Below are 15050 nucleotides of genomic sequence, written 5' to 3'. Positions count from 1 at the left end.
ATAAGAAACTAAACAGCTTTTTGATCGACTACTACAAGTTGGGAAAATGTCAGATAAATATGCCAATGCAATTAACATTATTGCTGAATAGATCTAATATTTACACATTTGCTTGGGGAGGAATGATGAGGTAGTTACATTAATATTACTATTTTCCAAAACATCTATGCCCTTCCATAACATTAGCTGACGTAAAACTAACAGATAGCACTATAGCTATTTAATGATTAGCAATGTTATGTCATATCTACAGTATCAACGTTGGGATGTTAAAATATGGGACAACAAATAGCTTCAAATGATAGAATACATAGCAAACAATAGAAAATATTGACAATAAAATAAAATTTTTAACCTATTAAAATCAATGGCTTATACAGAAATTAAATAAAGCTATAAAATCTATTTAACTTTTATTGATATTTTATTGACATATTGATTAAAGTTACTATAGTTATTTAGTGAAAGCAGCAAATGAATCTCTCATTGTGTTTTGTTTGATAACAGAGGTGTTAATGTAAGAATGCACCGATCTATAATGAATGAATGAATGAAGCATTTGACTACTTTAGTAACTGTTGTGCTCATTTAAGAGAAAATTAGTTGAGTGTAAAATAAAACAAGCAAGATAAAGCAAAAAATAAAAAAAAAAAAACGAAAAAAAGAAGCACTTATCCGACGGTCCCTTACGGAGAGCTCCACTCCGCGCAAGCTCAGCTCTCTTGGCTAAACGCATATCCCAGGCTAAACAGAGCAGTGCTCGTAATATCGAGCGAAAAAAAAGAAAAAGACTGTGAAACATAACCAGCTTTGTCTTTTTGTAGGAAACACACTTTAGATCTTTTTAGGGTAAGAGGTTTTTGAGTTATTGCCATCTATCACTGAATGTGTGTTAGGAATATTGGAAACAAAACCAACTTACCCCCGCTCATTTCTGGCGCCCCCTGGATGTACAGCGCCCTTAGCATTTGCCTATACTGCCTTTGCCACGGGCGGCCCTGCGTATAATCATATCAACAAGACAGGATGTGCACAAAGCAGCTGGTATTAAAATATCTGTTGAGCTCGCTATGATCATCAATCATCATCAAATGTAACTAAAAATGAGTTTTACAAGTTTAAAATGTTTTTTAAACAGTGCAGGTTTGTAATGATTTACAGCGATTCTATCGTCTTTATCACCACAGCCGCATGCTGTATAATTTTAAAAGAAGATGCTTCAATGCTGGATTGTGGATATTTAATCATATTTATTTTGTACATTAACACAACGAATATCCATACAGCAGTGAATATTATTGTGTATTCTGTCACATTTGCCATGCAAAAACACTGCAAAGTTATGTTGGTGTGTGTCTGTATGTGTGCATAAAGGTTGTATCATCATTTTGTGTAACTCATTGAAGAAAGGCTTGAATTAACTCCACAACAAATACATCATATAATCATTGGGAAAGGTCTTACTTTAGTTTTTCACACAAACATTATGTGAGATTTTGCTTCCTTCATGTCTGTCACTGTTCTGTTTATCTGATGCTGCCGGAGATTGAGGCACACTTTGACAGGCACATGGAGACAGTGGGCAGAGAGAACTAGCATTAAAGGCACAGGCTAAAAAAACAGCTACAATGTGGTCAAAGCAGAAAATATTAACATTCTAAAATGTATAATAAATAATCTGTTGGGTGTTTTGAGCTGAAACTTTACAGACATGATCTGGAGACACAAAAACTAATCTTAAATTTTGAAAAAAGGGCCTCTTAAAACATAAACATTTATTAAAATCAAATCGAGAGGGAAAGACAGTATAACATTTATGCAATATGTACATATTTTGAAATTTACATTTCTTACCCACAGCCAAAATATTTTGTATTGTTTTTTATATTTGAAACAAGAAAATAATTTTATCAGAGAAGATATAATAATTCAGATAGTTTTTTTTATTACAAGTATACTAGTAAATATTTAATAAAAATACTTACATATTCTGACCGTGTGCATACTGTATGTTTAACAAAACTTTGTTTCTCTTTAGATTAAATTAAGTAGGGCAAATGTAAACAAGTCAAGAATTTGAAAGCTATTCATTATTAATGTAACATTTTTCATTTTTACCATTAATTCTGTTGTTTTTTGTTTGTTTTTGATGTTAAACTCGATGCGGTATTTAAAGCTGTTTCAGTTACACTGGGTTACCATTGTGATGAAGAGTTATGCATTTAATACTTAAAGATTCATTTAGATTCATTTACATAGTGCTATTGCTATAGTTAACAATTTGTTAGTGATGGCCCAACTTTATAAGAAATGACACTAAGGTTATGAAATTTCATATTTCCCCCCATATATTAAACTTGTGTTTCCTGTACAGGGCAATTAGAGTCACACCTGTTAGCAAATACGGTTGTCAATCCCAAATGCTAACTGTGTGGATGTTGCCAAAGAGAGCTGGGATAGTACTGTTAGTCTGTGAGAAAACACCAGATGGCCTGTTACAATATAATGGTTAATTTGATCAGATATAACATTTGATGATGATTCTTTGAAAACGTACTCTGGTCTTTTTCCAGGAAAGTGACATGGAACAGCCTAGCAATCCCGGATACACACTGCTCTCCGAACGGGGAGGGATATCAGTGTCCAGTGGGCTTTAAGTGTGTGGATCTGGAAGATTATGGACTCAGTAGACAAGAACTTGGATACAGTGGATTCAATGAGCTTGGTGAGTCACTGCCCACAATCCATAATAAATTTTGATATATACTGTATACAAATGAAGTCAAAATTATTATACTGCCTCTGATTTTTTTTCTTTTTCAAATATTTCCCAAATAATATTTAACAGAGCAAGATATTTTTCCACAGTGTTTCCTATAATATTTTTTTTCTTCTGGAGAATGCCGTAGTTGTTTGATTTTGGCTGGAATAAAGCAGTTTTATTTATTTATTTTTTTTATTTTAAGGTCATAATTATATATAAATAGTTATTAGCCCCCTTAAACAATATCTTTAAATTGGACTTAAAATATCTAGTAAAATGGTATGTACTGTCATCATGGCAAAGATAAAAGAAATCAGTTATTAGAAATGAGTTATTAAACTACTATGATTAGAAATGTGTTAAAAAAAATCTTCTTTCTATTAAACAGAAATCGGGTAAAAACATATACAATAATTAATAATTATGACATATATATATATATATATATATATATATATATATATATATATATATATATATATATATATGAGCAATATCACCCTCATAGCAGTGCAATGTGGCTGTAAATTGGCACTGGTGGAAGGCGTGCGTTGTGCTTAGTGTCCCACCAGTTACAATATATAGTACAGCCATATCGCACGGCTATGAGTGTAATATTGGGTTTATACAACAGTTCGACTATATATAAAAAAGAAAGTCAAACACAGGGAGTCTAAAATTCCTTTTGTATGAGGAACTGCTTTCTTCCGCCATTCATTCACATCTGCAGCTGACGTCAGATCAGCAGGAACCGCTGCTACTTCATCAACGTCACTTTATAGTTAGTATTTGAATGATTTTCTAGCGTAATATCTGAAGTGTTGACAAAACAGGTAATTTTGCTGACATTTAAAGATTAAAATGCCATCAGTCTAAAGAGATTTCTCAGTATTTCTCTGTTGGATTCAGGAGATCACAATAATTATTCCAAAAAAAAGCTAAAGCAGTGCAAACACTAGCAGATTACTGTTGTGTTTGTGATAAGGAAAAATGCTAAACACATGCAGGCATTTCTTCTTTCTTTCCTTTTACTCGACTAGTCTGCAGTAACGAAGACAGGAGACTCGTTAGAAACAAACAGATAGCCAACCAAAAAATAACTCAGGGTTATACAAAGAGTGGCCAACACAAAATACATACATTTCTTAGATGCGAGTCCCATCTCACACTCAAAACACAATTATATGGTATAAATATAGCACAACAACATACAAAAGAGAGATAGACTTAGAATATCACTTACTTGTTTAATAATGATTTGATCAGCTGTAGTTAGAAATTATGCTATTTTTATCTTCTAAGGACTTATTATGCGGTCTCTGTCGCCATCTTGTGGATAAACAATGTCAATTGTCTTTATTCTGCACAATGACAGGCTAATGGCTGCTGACGCACTGTCTCTCAGAAATGATAAATATTTTAAAATAGGCACTATCCTGATAAATAAACTGTTGTATAAATATATATGTATATACATATGTATGTGTATAAATATCATTCATTCATTTTCTTTTCGGCTAAGTCCCTTTATTAATCTGGGGTCGCCACAGCGGAATGAATCGCCAACGTATCCAGCTCGTTTTCATGCAGCGGATGTCCTTCCAGCGGCTACTTATCTCTCTTTTATTTGTTTTTTTTTTTTCATCAAAGAACTCCCCTTGCATATCCTTATGCCGGCCCGTTTTTACCTGGAAATGTGAACCCAATTTATTCAGTTTTTGCTGGCTGTGGAAAAGTATAATTATTATTTCTGCCCTTTGCAATTTCTCAAAGTGATTAAGAGCAATTATCCTTTTTTTGACAAAGTGTGATTAATTGTAATGTTGTTCGACGCATTTCTAGTTTATCTATGCACTATATGCAAGCAAACAGATAAATGCTCTCTTTTGCCGCATTTATTACATGTAATGTTTTCAGAAAAGCTCATATTTCAAAGCATTGTGAAGGCAGCTTCACAAATAGAGAGGTTTATTTAAAGACCTTGATCTGTATGAAGCAGTATGCCACATTTTTATCGCTTTTATTTGAGATAAATCCACAAGAAAGGTACACAGAGCAGTGCCACTAATCTCCAAATAACCATGAAGGGAGGCTTTTCCCTGAAAAACAGACGTGGCTTTGAACCGTTGACTTACAGAACACTGAGATCTGCAAAGGGCCCTTCTTCATCCTCTTTATGAAGTTCGGTACACAGATAAGTCATGTGTAAGTCAACCAGAACCGCTCATGCATCTGTGATCTGTCATCCATTCATCCGTGTTCACAGTGCGCTTTGAAGCCTCAGTAACAATGCATTTTTTTGGATTTAAAAGTTCAGTGATGCAGAAACGTAAAAATTGGATTTTTTTAAAAAAAATTTTATTCAGTAACTTTTATTTTCTTTCTATTCTTTTTTTTTTTTAAATAAATATGTTCACCCCTTTTTTCCCTTTAATCTTTAGGTTAAAGCAGGGGTGGGCAAACTCAGTCTTCAAACTCAGTCACTGCCTTCCAGGACCGAGTTTGCCCATCCCTGGGTTAAAGGGATAGTTCGTCCAAAACCAAAAATTCTGCCAATATTTACTGGTTATTTACTTGTTCCAACCCTTTTTGAATACGTTTTTTATGTTGAACATGATAGATGATATTCTGACGAATGTCGGAAGCTAGTAGGCATTGACTTCCATTTTCCCCTCTATGGATTTCAGTGTCTACCAATTTCCAAAAGTTTTCAAAATATCTTCTTTTGTGTTCAACAAGAAAAAAGTAAAGGCAGAGTAAACTTTCAGTAATTTTGTATTTTTGATTGAAATATATCTTAAATAATTTATTTATTTAAATGTATTTATGTTCTAAATATTATATCTTATGTTTAGTTTGATTTAAAGCTACCAGATCAGAAACATGAACACAGTCATGATTTTTTGGAATATTAGTGCTTACTGATTGTTTATATGGCTGCACAATATATCCCTTTAGCATCGATATCGCTGTTACTATGTGAATATGCAATAGGATGAGCAAAGTTGAGTCAGGATTATAGTTGAACAGGTACAACAGCTCAGAACACATGAGAATTTCTCAGTTTAACCATAATAAAGTGAACGTTTAAGGTCTGTTTAAACATTTTAAGCAAGTTTAAAGTATTTGGCCAAAAGGAATTAATTGCATTTAATAATTTACACAATGAAGAACTTGCAGCTCCTTGTTTTCAATTTCTGTACCTGTATACTGTTAAACTCCTTTATTTGTGAATTTACTCTGCTTGTAATTTATTATATATAAAGGTGCTGTACATGGTCTTCCAGAATGCTATTAGCATATGAGCTTAGATATTGTCCCTCCCCTGCCGTTCAAAGCCACGCCTCCTTAAGTCATGAACACACAAACGTGCACTGATAAGATAAAACACTACATCATGTCATTCATCAGTTAGAAAACTCTATGGAGACATGCACTTTATTAAGCCAAGTTGTTGGCAGGCCAGAGGGTGGAGGAATTTTATATCCCTAAAGCTGTGTCACAGGCTGTCACTATTAAAAAATGAACGAATGTGTGAATATAAATCAAACTTCACCTCAGTAAAGCTGGTTTGGTGAAAGAGCACCATTTACTTATGTTTCTTATTAATCTAAATAAAAAGGAGATCAGATAAAAATGAGTTCTAAAAATAGAAATATCCTGTCATCTTTTTCACATTACACTTATGTTTGCATTACCAAGATTATGAGTGACTTCATTTTCAATTGTGCTCTCTGATCCTTGTACATCGCTTGTTTTCAGCTCCTTTTACACCTGAACAACTAAATGAATGCTCAGGTCTTTTTAACCGACTAAATTATCGATGCTGTTAAACTCCATGAACGTGAAAATAGCCAATCTTTTGTTGAATGTTTTCTGTGGCTGTACAACACTTCCATGCATATAAACCCTTTCATAAACAAGAGCACAATCTACATAAGCTTTGCGTGGCTAAAATTGTTTTAAAACATACCTGTCTAACAGAAATACTTCAGCCGTGGTGTCACCCTTCAGATCGTTGTTTTGAACTGCATAATGTCATTGCCTTCCAACATGCAAAATTAATTCCGAAATTGATTTAGGGTTTAGAAAATTTTTGATTCTGCATTTTTGGCAGAAGCTCTTTTAGAAACAATCTTTCTTTTCATGCATATGGCCACGTTGGTCTTTCAGAAAAAAGTTCAGGTTGATGCATAGTTTGCCTGATGACGTCTCTCTGTCAGCGGTAGATCCGTGCTTCATGAGTGCACGCAAGTGATGTATTTGTTTGCTTAAAGCGGCTGCGCAGAAATTCATATTTAAATTTGTTGACTGTTTGAAATACCTGCCGTAATTGAGTTATTTGTCGGTCCCACAATATTTAATTGTATGAACATTTTTATTTTTATGCCTCACCCAGAATATAAAAACAGATATAATTACATTTAGATCATTTACTTTAATGATTACTTTTGGAATGTGAAGGGACTTTCAACCAGCACAACAAAAAATGTTTCTGAAGACAGTCACCTACTGCACCTTTAATGCAGATGCACACCCTATCAGAACAGAGTTGCTTTTTCTTTTTTGCTAGTCATCTCTGGACAGTGATTTATCCTTAAGTGATATTTAATGTGGCTTCTTACTTTGCCAAGTGCATTTGCTTCTTATTCATCCAGGGAAAGGCTCTGTCGCTGTTTATACTAAAGTATATGTTATAATGTGAATTACATATCGATTCAACACAGTTGCGTTCCAAAGCCAAATGCAATAATGTCTTTTATTAATATGGGTCTGCGTAAAGGATATGTGGAAGGTTGGTGAAACTAACCTTTCCAGGGCTCTGCCAGTGTCCTTGGCCCATTCTGCCCCTGAACCTGGTGGGAAATGGCAGGAAGCAGAACTGAGTGGCATGCTTCCTGCTGGCTTTTGGCAGCCATATCGCAGCATGGCATTATGGGTCACTGTGAGTGCACAGATAACATCATTGAAGGCTTGGGACCTCATATGCTGTGTATAAGAAAAAGCCATTATGGTGTGATTTCTAAGCTGTATGAGAAACTGTAACATTTTAAGGTACCTTTATTATAACAGACATTTTTTTGATTATAACGTGTGTAACTTTTGAACTTGAAGTCATTAGAGTATTATTGTAATGGTTTTCTTACAAAACATGGAAGTGCAGATCCATTAGCTACAAAATATAATATGTTGGACTCATGGCTACATGGGCTACTTATTCAGTCTTTTTTTGTGTAACGATGTGCCTGAATTCAAATTTGTGTCTTGCGAAGAGAAACACAAAGGGCCCTATCATACACCCGGCGCAATAAAAAAGTGTTTGTCGTGATTTGTTGCTATTTTCTGCCCAACACAACTCTAAATTTCCCGTTTTGCACCACGTTGTTGAAAGAGTAAATCCATTTGTGCCGCTTTGTGGACTCATGGGTGTTTTTGTCTGGACGGTAGGTGTGTTAAGACGCATTTTTGCCACGCTGGTATTTTGAGCTACTAAAATATACTGCGCAATTGACCAGCTGAAAGCAGGTCTAGAGTTCAGTGCAGAGCGCGTTAGTTGTGCGCCTTAAATGCTTACACATTGCTTCTTATACACAGGATGTGCAGCAATTCGCAAATATCTTTTACACATAAAAAATAATTAAATTATTAAAATATTACAAAAATTATTACTTTCTACATAAATATAACAACAGTCACACTTTATTTTTATGGTCCACTTGTTGAATTTAAGTTATATTGCATCTACATGTCAACAAATTCTCATTAGATTATACGTATACTGTTAGGCCGGGGTTAGGGTTAGTATAAGTTGACATGTACTTGCAAAGTTTTTTTAATATAGTCAGTTGTGACTATATAAAAATGTCAATTGTCTGTTTAGCAGCAGTATCAACAGATATTAGGCAGACAGTCTACTAATACTCAAATGGACCATCAAAATGAAATGTTACTATAAATACCACAGCCTTCATGCCTTCATGCCTTTTTTCAGGTTATTCATGAAAATTTGCATTTCTATAATGTTATTATTATTATTATTAGCAGTATTATTTTTATATGCATATTTGTATTTGTTTTAATAAAAACAAGTTTTGGATTTGTCCACCTGTCTGGTTTTGGAGACAAATGCGTCATTAAATGGGGTATAAGAATGTGACGTGTTTGGATATAACTCAGTTTTTTGACCACACTATTGTTCATTTATTTGTTTGGAAATTATAACTGAATTTAGAAATAGTTTTAAAACAAATCTTTACGCTTAAACAAATTTAAATATGTAAGCTGATGAATGTCTAGTGGAGTGCGTATAACAACATTTCCTTTCCTTTCCACAAAAGTAAAACAAAGAGTAAAAGTAAAGAAAAGAGAAAGTGAAGAGGCCGAATGGAGGAGGTTCAATCTTTATCCACGCACTGCAGATGGCCTGTTTAACTGTTTTACTCTAGAGAACCATTCAGTTTTTCCACTTAAAAAGTCCGCCATGTAAATAGCAAATGCGCAAACCATATTTTTACATCCTTAAAATAGCAATAGTGGATTCGAACACGTCCTTAATGCTTTAGCGCCATGTGCAGTAGACTCTGCGCCTAGATCTTTAAGATAGAGCCCAAAGACTTCCAAACATAAGGTTAAATCAACCCTGCATAACTTCATTAACCAGCCACTACTTATATTTTCTGTTTATATAATTTTTAATTTTTTTGGCTTAGTATATTTGTTATGTGCTTTGTAATTGTGTTTTTTTTGTTAGATATTTCTCAATATTTTTAGTATTAATTTTTATTTATTATTACTTCAACCTACACTTAATTTAATTCAGTTGGTTGTCAGGACAACTATTTCTAATTTTCATTAGTTGAATAAAGTTTAAGTTTTTTATCCTGTTTTTCTATTTCATTATCATATATTTTTATTTTTAATAAATTTAAGTTTTTTATTTAATGACAGCAGAATTATGCAATAATCTTAGAAACAGTCACATTTTATTTTGAGCATTGATTTTTAAAGTAATAAGCTTTGATGAAAAATCATTATTTCTGCAGGTAAAGTTGATCTTCAATACCTATAGTGAGCAATCATTTAGCATGCTCTTTACCTCTGTAATTGTGTCATAATGATGTTCATCATTTTTATTGCATGAAAAATACAATGACATTTTTTCCTTTTGTGTAACACAGGGTTTGGAACTGTGTGTGGGTGTCTAAACAACAGAATTAATGCTGTAAATAATAACAGACTATTCATTTAAGTTCCACGAACACTTGTTTTTTTTTCCCCTCATCTTTTATAAAGAAATCACACTTGCATGATCAAAAAGACATAATATAGCATATTCATGAAAGCAGCCCATCACTGAGTGTATAGTTCTTCATTTAGCCAAGTTCCTTTGATATATAGATACTGTTATATTTCGGCATGACATGGAATAAAGAGCACTACAAAAATCATGATAACCATCATTTGGAGAGTGGGAAATTCACAGCTGGGTAATAAAAATCACCTGACTAGGTTTTCTAATGCCAAGATTATGTTTATGTCTGAATTTTTGTGTCTCAGTGCCCAATCAGATCACTCTGGGGGCACGAGAACATCTCAAACATGGGCCTTCTCCCCCTCCTCTGTCCTCTGGTGTCCCCGTGGTAACCCTTGTCGTCTCTTCTTGCAGGCACCAGTATATTCACTGTATATGAGGCTGCGTCTCAGGAGGGCTGGGTCTTCATCATGTATCGAGCCATCGACAGCTTCCCACGCTGGCGCTCATATTTCTACTTCCTCACGCTCATCTTCTTCCTCGCCTGGCTGGTCAAGGTGGAAAAATCCTTTTGTTCTCACATCAGCGATTTGACAAAACTTAGTCATAATCTGAACACAGGTCCTTTTTTTCATTGAAGAGTCAGGGTTATTCTAGGTGTCTCATATATTGTGCTGTAGTATACTTCAAGTGTCTATATGCATAAGAACAAGCTGGATAGCTCAATTAAAAAGTAATCATAGCTTATTTACTCAACTTCAAGAAGATGTAAGTGACTTTTTCTGAAGAAGAATATTAGTGTGTTATTAATTTTGTTATAACGAAAACCATGTAAATTTAATGGCACTTGAGAGCAAAAAGAAAATATTCAAGCAAAATAAAATGAATACCTATTGGTCCTGATGATAATTTTTACTCTACTGGAGTAAAATGATCAGTTGGTACATGAAAAAAAAGCGAATATTACTATCTTTAATTCCGAGAGAATTCAGAACATTCTGGAAAAAGAAAAGAAAATCATCTATATCTTAGATTGCCTGAGAGTGAGTAAACTTGACAATAATCAGAGTGTATAAGCACACAAAACATATCAGATTACTGGCCTTATTTTTGCATTTTTAAAGGGATAGTTCACCCAAATTGACCCCGTCATTTAATCTAAGAGTTGTACTGTAGGTGGGGAGGTGATTTCATGATATGTTGAATTCAATATCACAAAGTGATGTTGATATATTGATCGGGTTGTAGCACAACACTGATCTGTGTTCAGACTTAGATGCCAGAAAACAATCACAAGATTTCAATTTAATCATAATTGTGGGGAATTTCTTCATCTATTAATATTTGTTTTTTAACTATTGTTTCCAGAATGTGTTCATTGCTGTGATTATCGAAACGTTTGCTGAGATCAGAGTGCAGTTCCAGCAGATGTGGGGATCCCGGAGCAGCACCACGTCAACAGCTACTACACAGGTAAATACAAACACAAACAAAAATATCAAAATTACAGTACGACTTATTTTCCACATTTGTTAATCTATTTGATCATTCTTGTTTAAAATATATTTAGGCAGATGAAATTTAACCAACCAAAAAAGATAAATAAATAAAATATCAAAAGCTTGAATACAAACGTTTTGGATTATTAAACATAGACTGATAAACACCAACACAGACATCTGAAGGATTTCTTCCCATATTTCCCTGGAGGCTGTGAGTCTGGCTTCCCTGGCCTTCAGCAGGCAGGATAGACCCAACAGCAAGCTGTTTTTTAAATAAATTTGGCTGCTTGTCAGGTGGGGGGCCCCGAACGGCACTGAGGGATCTGATTGGGCGGCTGGCAGACTCAAGGGTGAGTCATAGAGGAACGTGGCTGAAAGCGCAGCAGACTGAAAGAGAGGGAAAAAACTGTGTGCATATGTTTATGGATCTGTCATTCAGCCTATATTTGATGTGACTGATCAACTGAAAGGACGGAGAGAATCAATTAACCCTAAATGCTCTTGCTTTCCCGCCTGTAAAGCTGTCCTGTGGGGAAACCTGTCCTGTTGATTTTATACAACTGTCGCCTACCTAATGTTTGGTGAGAATTTCACACTCTCCAAGCTAATGGTGCAAATGCACAGAAAATCTGGAGCGGGGGCGTGGTGTGAAAAGTTGTGTGTGTAATTGTGTGAACTCAGGCATAGTGTCTTCCTGACTGTGCCAGTCACTGTGCCAGAGCCAGTCTTGGAGCAAAGCCTCAGAGGTTGGCATGAGTGGAGCTGGCAGCACTTTTGGCAGCACTGCAGGAGTGACCTGACCACCATTATTCAAGTCTTATGGTTGTAGAAGTGCCCTACGGAAAAAGAATGGTTATAGCACATGACATTTATTCCAGCAAATGGCTGATGTAGTTGTCACCTTAAAATGAAGGAAACAGAAATAACTAATATTGAATCCATTAAACATTGAGATCATAACTGAAAGAAACAAAAAAAAAAAAAAAGATTTTGTTATTTAAACACTGGTATACAGTAATCAAAACCATTTTGTTTTTAAATAAAACATGAAATTAGTTATATTTATAATAGTATTTACTATATAATAGAAATAAATAATCCTATAATGTTTAAATAATGATGATGTGTTTTCAGATATGTACACTAAAACAAATACACTTTAAACCAACAAAAAAATACTGTCACTGTTTAATTTAATCTGAATCAAAAATATTTATTGTGGTCAAGAAAAAACTACATTCACACAAAATAATAATAATAATAATAATAATAATAATAATAATAATAATAATAATATATACTGTGTATATATATATTTTTTTTTTCTTTTTTTTTTTTACCTCAGATCATCAAAGTATAATCTTGCTTGGACCTTCCTAAAACAATATAATTTGTTGCATTTATAAATTATGTTCAAATTATAGTTTTGACTTAAAAACTGTTAAAAATTAAAAATGTAATTTAATATTAATCAAAATATTTATTTTGCCCAAGGGAAAAAATACATTGACTCAGAGGAAAAATATTGTTGGTACAGACGAAGAATTAATTAAATGGTTTGACGTAAAATCTAAATCCAAGTAAAGTTGTACTTTGGTCTAAACTATAATAAATGCATATTAAGTTAGTCTGTGCTAATGCTAGTTATTTTATTCTCAATAATGAGGTAAACTATCTTCTGGTGTGTGTGGTCATATGAAATGAAATTTGTTAAATAAAAAAAAAAAAAACTTAAGTAAATGGGGTTCTTTTTGCTTTAAGGCAAGTTGAATTTTTCACTCAATCCAATATACAAATGTACTTTGAATAAAAGACACAGTAGTTTCATTGTTCAGTGTTAATTTGACAAAAACATTATTTGATGTAACAACCAAATTTTCAATCACAACAAAAAAAAACTTTTTTTTAATTTTTTTTATTTTGTCGTTTTCTTCCAAAATATTATTAGATAAACTTCTATTACTTCTATAGGGTAAAACAAATTTTAATTAGTAATATTTGACTAAAATACAGCTGAGTTTATTTGACAAATATACAATTATTATACAGTACAGTTAACTTTTTATTTTTTGGTATTTAAAATAATTGATTGTTATTTTTATTTATTAGCTTTGGTGCTAATAAAAACATATTAGTGACATGCTACTATATATTTTATTTGAAAATAATCATAAAATAAATGTGTATCATGATTTAATGTATAGAAAGTACAAATTTTATAATTTCTTGTAACATGTTAAAGGAATAATTCGACCAAAACAGAAAACAATGCAGTCATTTTCTCACCGTTCTCAAACATTTTGAGTTTTTTAAATCCTAAAATGTTATTTTGAAAAATCTTGGAAACTGATTTGAAACACACTTTTTACACATGGCACATGGTTACCCATATGTGATGAAAAAAAATAAAATAAAAGATTTAACAATATTTTTATTTATTTTGACACTTTCTTCACAATGGGTTGACGTTTTTAAAAAGACTATTGAAATAAAGAAATCCAGTATTTGTTTTACTTTTAGGATTTGTTTTACAATTTAGGAGCCGTGTGCACCCACTGGTATGTAAAATCTGCTGCTGACATTTTGTACAGTATTCCCAAAACATATAACACACACACACACACACACACACACACACACACACACACACACACACACACACACACACACACACACACACACATATATATATATATATATATATATATATATATATATATATATATGTAATATATCAACATCATCAAATTACACAAAAATACAGCAAATGAGAAATAATTGACAGAAAGGATTAAAAACATGCTACTATGGGTGTCAGTGGTTACTGGATTCTAACATTCCTGGATTCTAACATTCCTCAAAATATCTTCTTTTGTGTTCAGCAGAAAAAAAATCATAAAGGTTTGACAACAGTCAAGGCAGAGTAAATAGTGAGTAAATGTTCATTTTGAGGTGAACTATCACTTTAATCCTTCCTTAAAGTAAAAAAGCTTCCTGGCAACTGAAAAAATGACACTGAATGATGATAAACTGTATGTGTATACAGGCACATTTTAATTGTCTGTATTGATTGATAATTAAATATTGGGGCTGACACATGACCTGGGTGTGCATATTTTAAACTTCACAAAAGCATAAGACATATAGAGGTAAAAAAAGTGAAACAGAATGGCCACATCTTCCGAAAATGGAACATATTTTCATTCAAGTATACAGTAAAGCCTTCCAAAAGTAATAAGGTCAATCTCATTCCGAGGACCCAAAGCTGAATTGTCTTCAGCAACATACAGTTTTCCAAGCTCATGGACATTTATGAAACTTGGAATCGATTCCTAATCTGTAAAATCTCCAGCAAAAACAGTATAATGTAGTATTTTGCTCTTGGTCTTGGTGAGGCTATTCTTAGGGGGCTCATATTTCAAAAATGACAAATAACTGAAAGAATTTTAGTTTGCTGTTCCTGTCATGAAATGCTAGAAATTATCCTCTTAACCTTAAAAAAACAGTTGCTGTTTCGTCTGTCTACTTATTC

General features: G+C 33.2%; 1 protein-coding gene across 12 annotated transcripts in view; it reads left to right on the top strand.

Moving 5' to 3' along the window:
* Window positions 1-15050, top strand: part of nalcn (sodium leak channel, non-selective) — a 192014-nt gene that overhangs the window by 53326 nt on the left and 123638 nt on the right. For all 12 annotated transcript variants that reach the window (XR_012384932.1, XR_012384933.1, XR_012384934.1 and 9 more), the window contains 3 exons: window positions 2574-2725; window positions 10431-10573; window positions 11385-11489. Coding sequence is in view for 9 of the 12 variants with exons in the window: in XM_073911846.1 (XP_073767947.1) it covers window positions 2574-2725; window positions 10431-10573; window positions 11385-11489 (400 nt within the window). In the remaining 3 variants the exon portion in view is untranslated. The remainder of the gene's footprint in view (window positions 1-2573; window positions 2726-10430; window positions 10574-11384; window positions 11490-15050) is intronic.

The sequence above is a fragment of the Danio rerio genome, chromosome 9, assembly GCF_049306965.1.
Source record: "Danio rerio strain Tuebingen ecotype United States chromosome 9, GRCz12tu, whole genome shotgun sequence".
NCBI classification, from domain to species: domain Eukaryota; kingdom Metazoa; phylum Chordata; class Actinopteri; order Cypriniformes; family Danionidae; genus Danio; species Danio rerio.
Note: the sequence above shows the minus strand (reverse complement) of the source record. Positions and strands in the feature narration are given on the sequence as shown.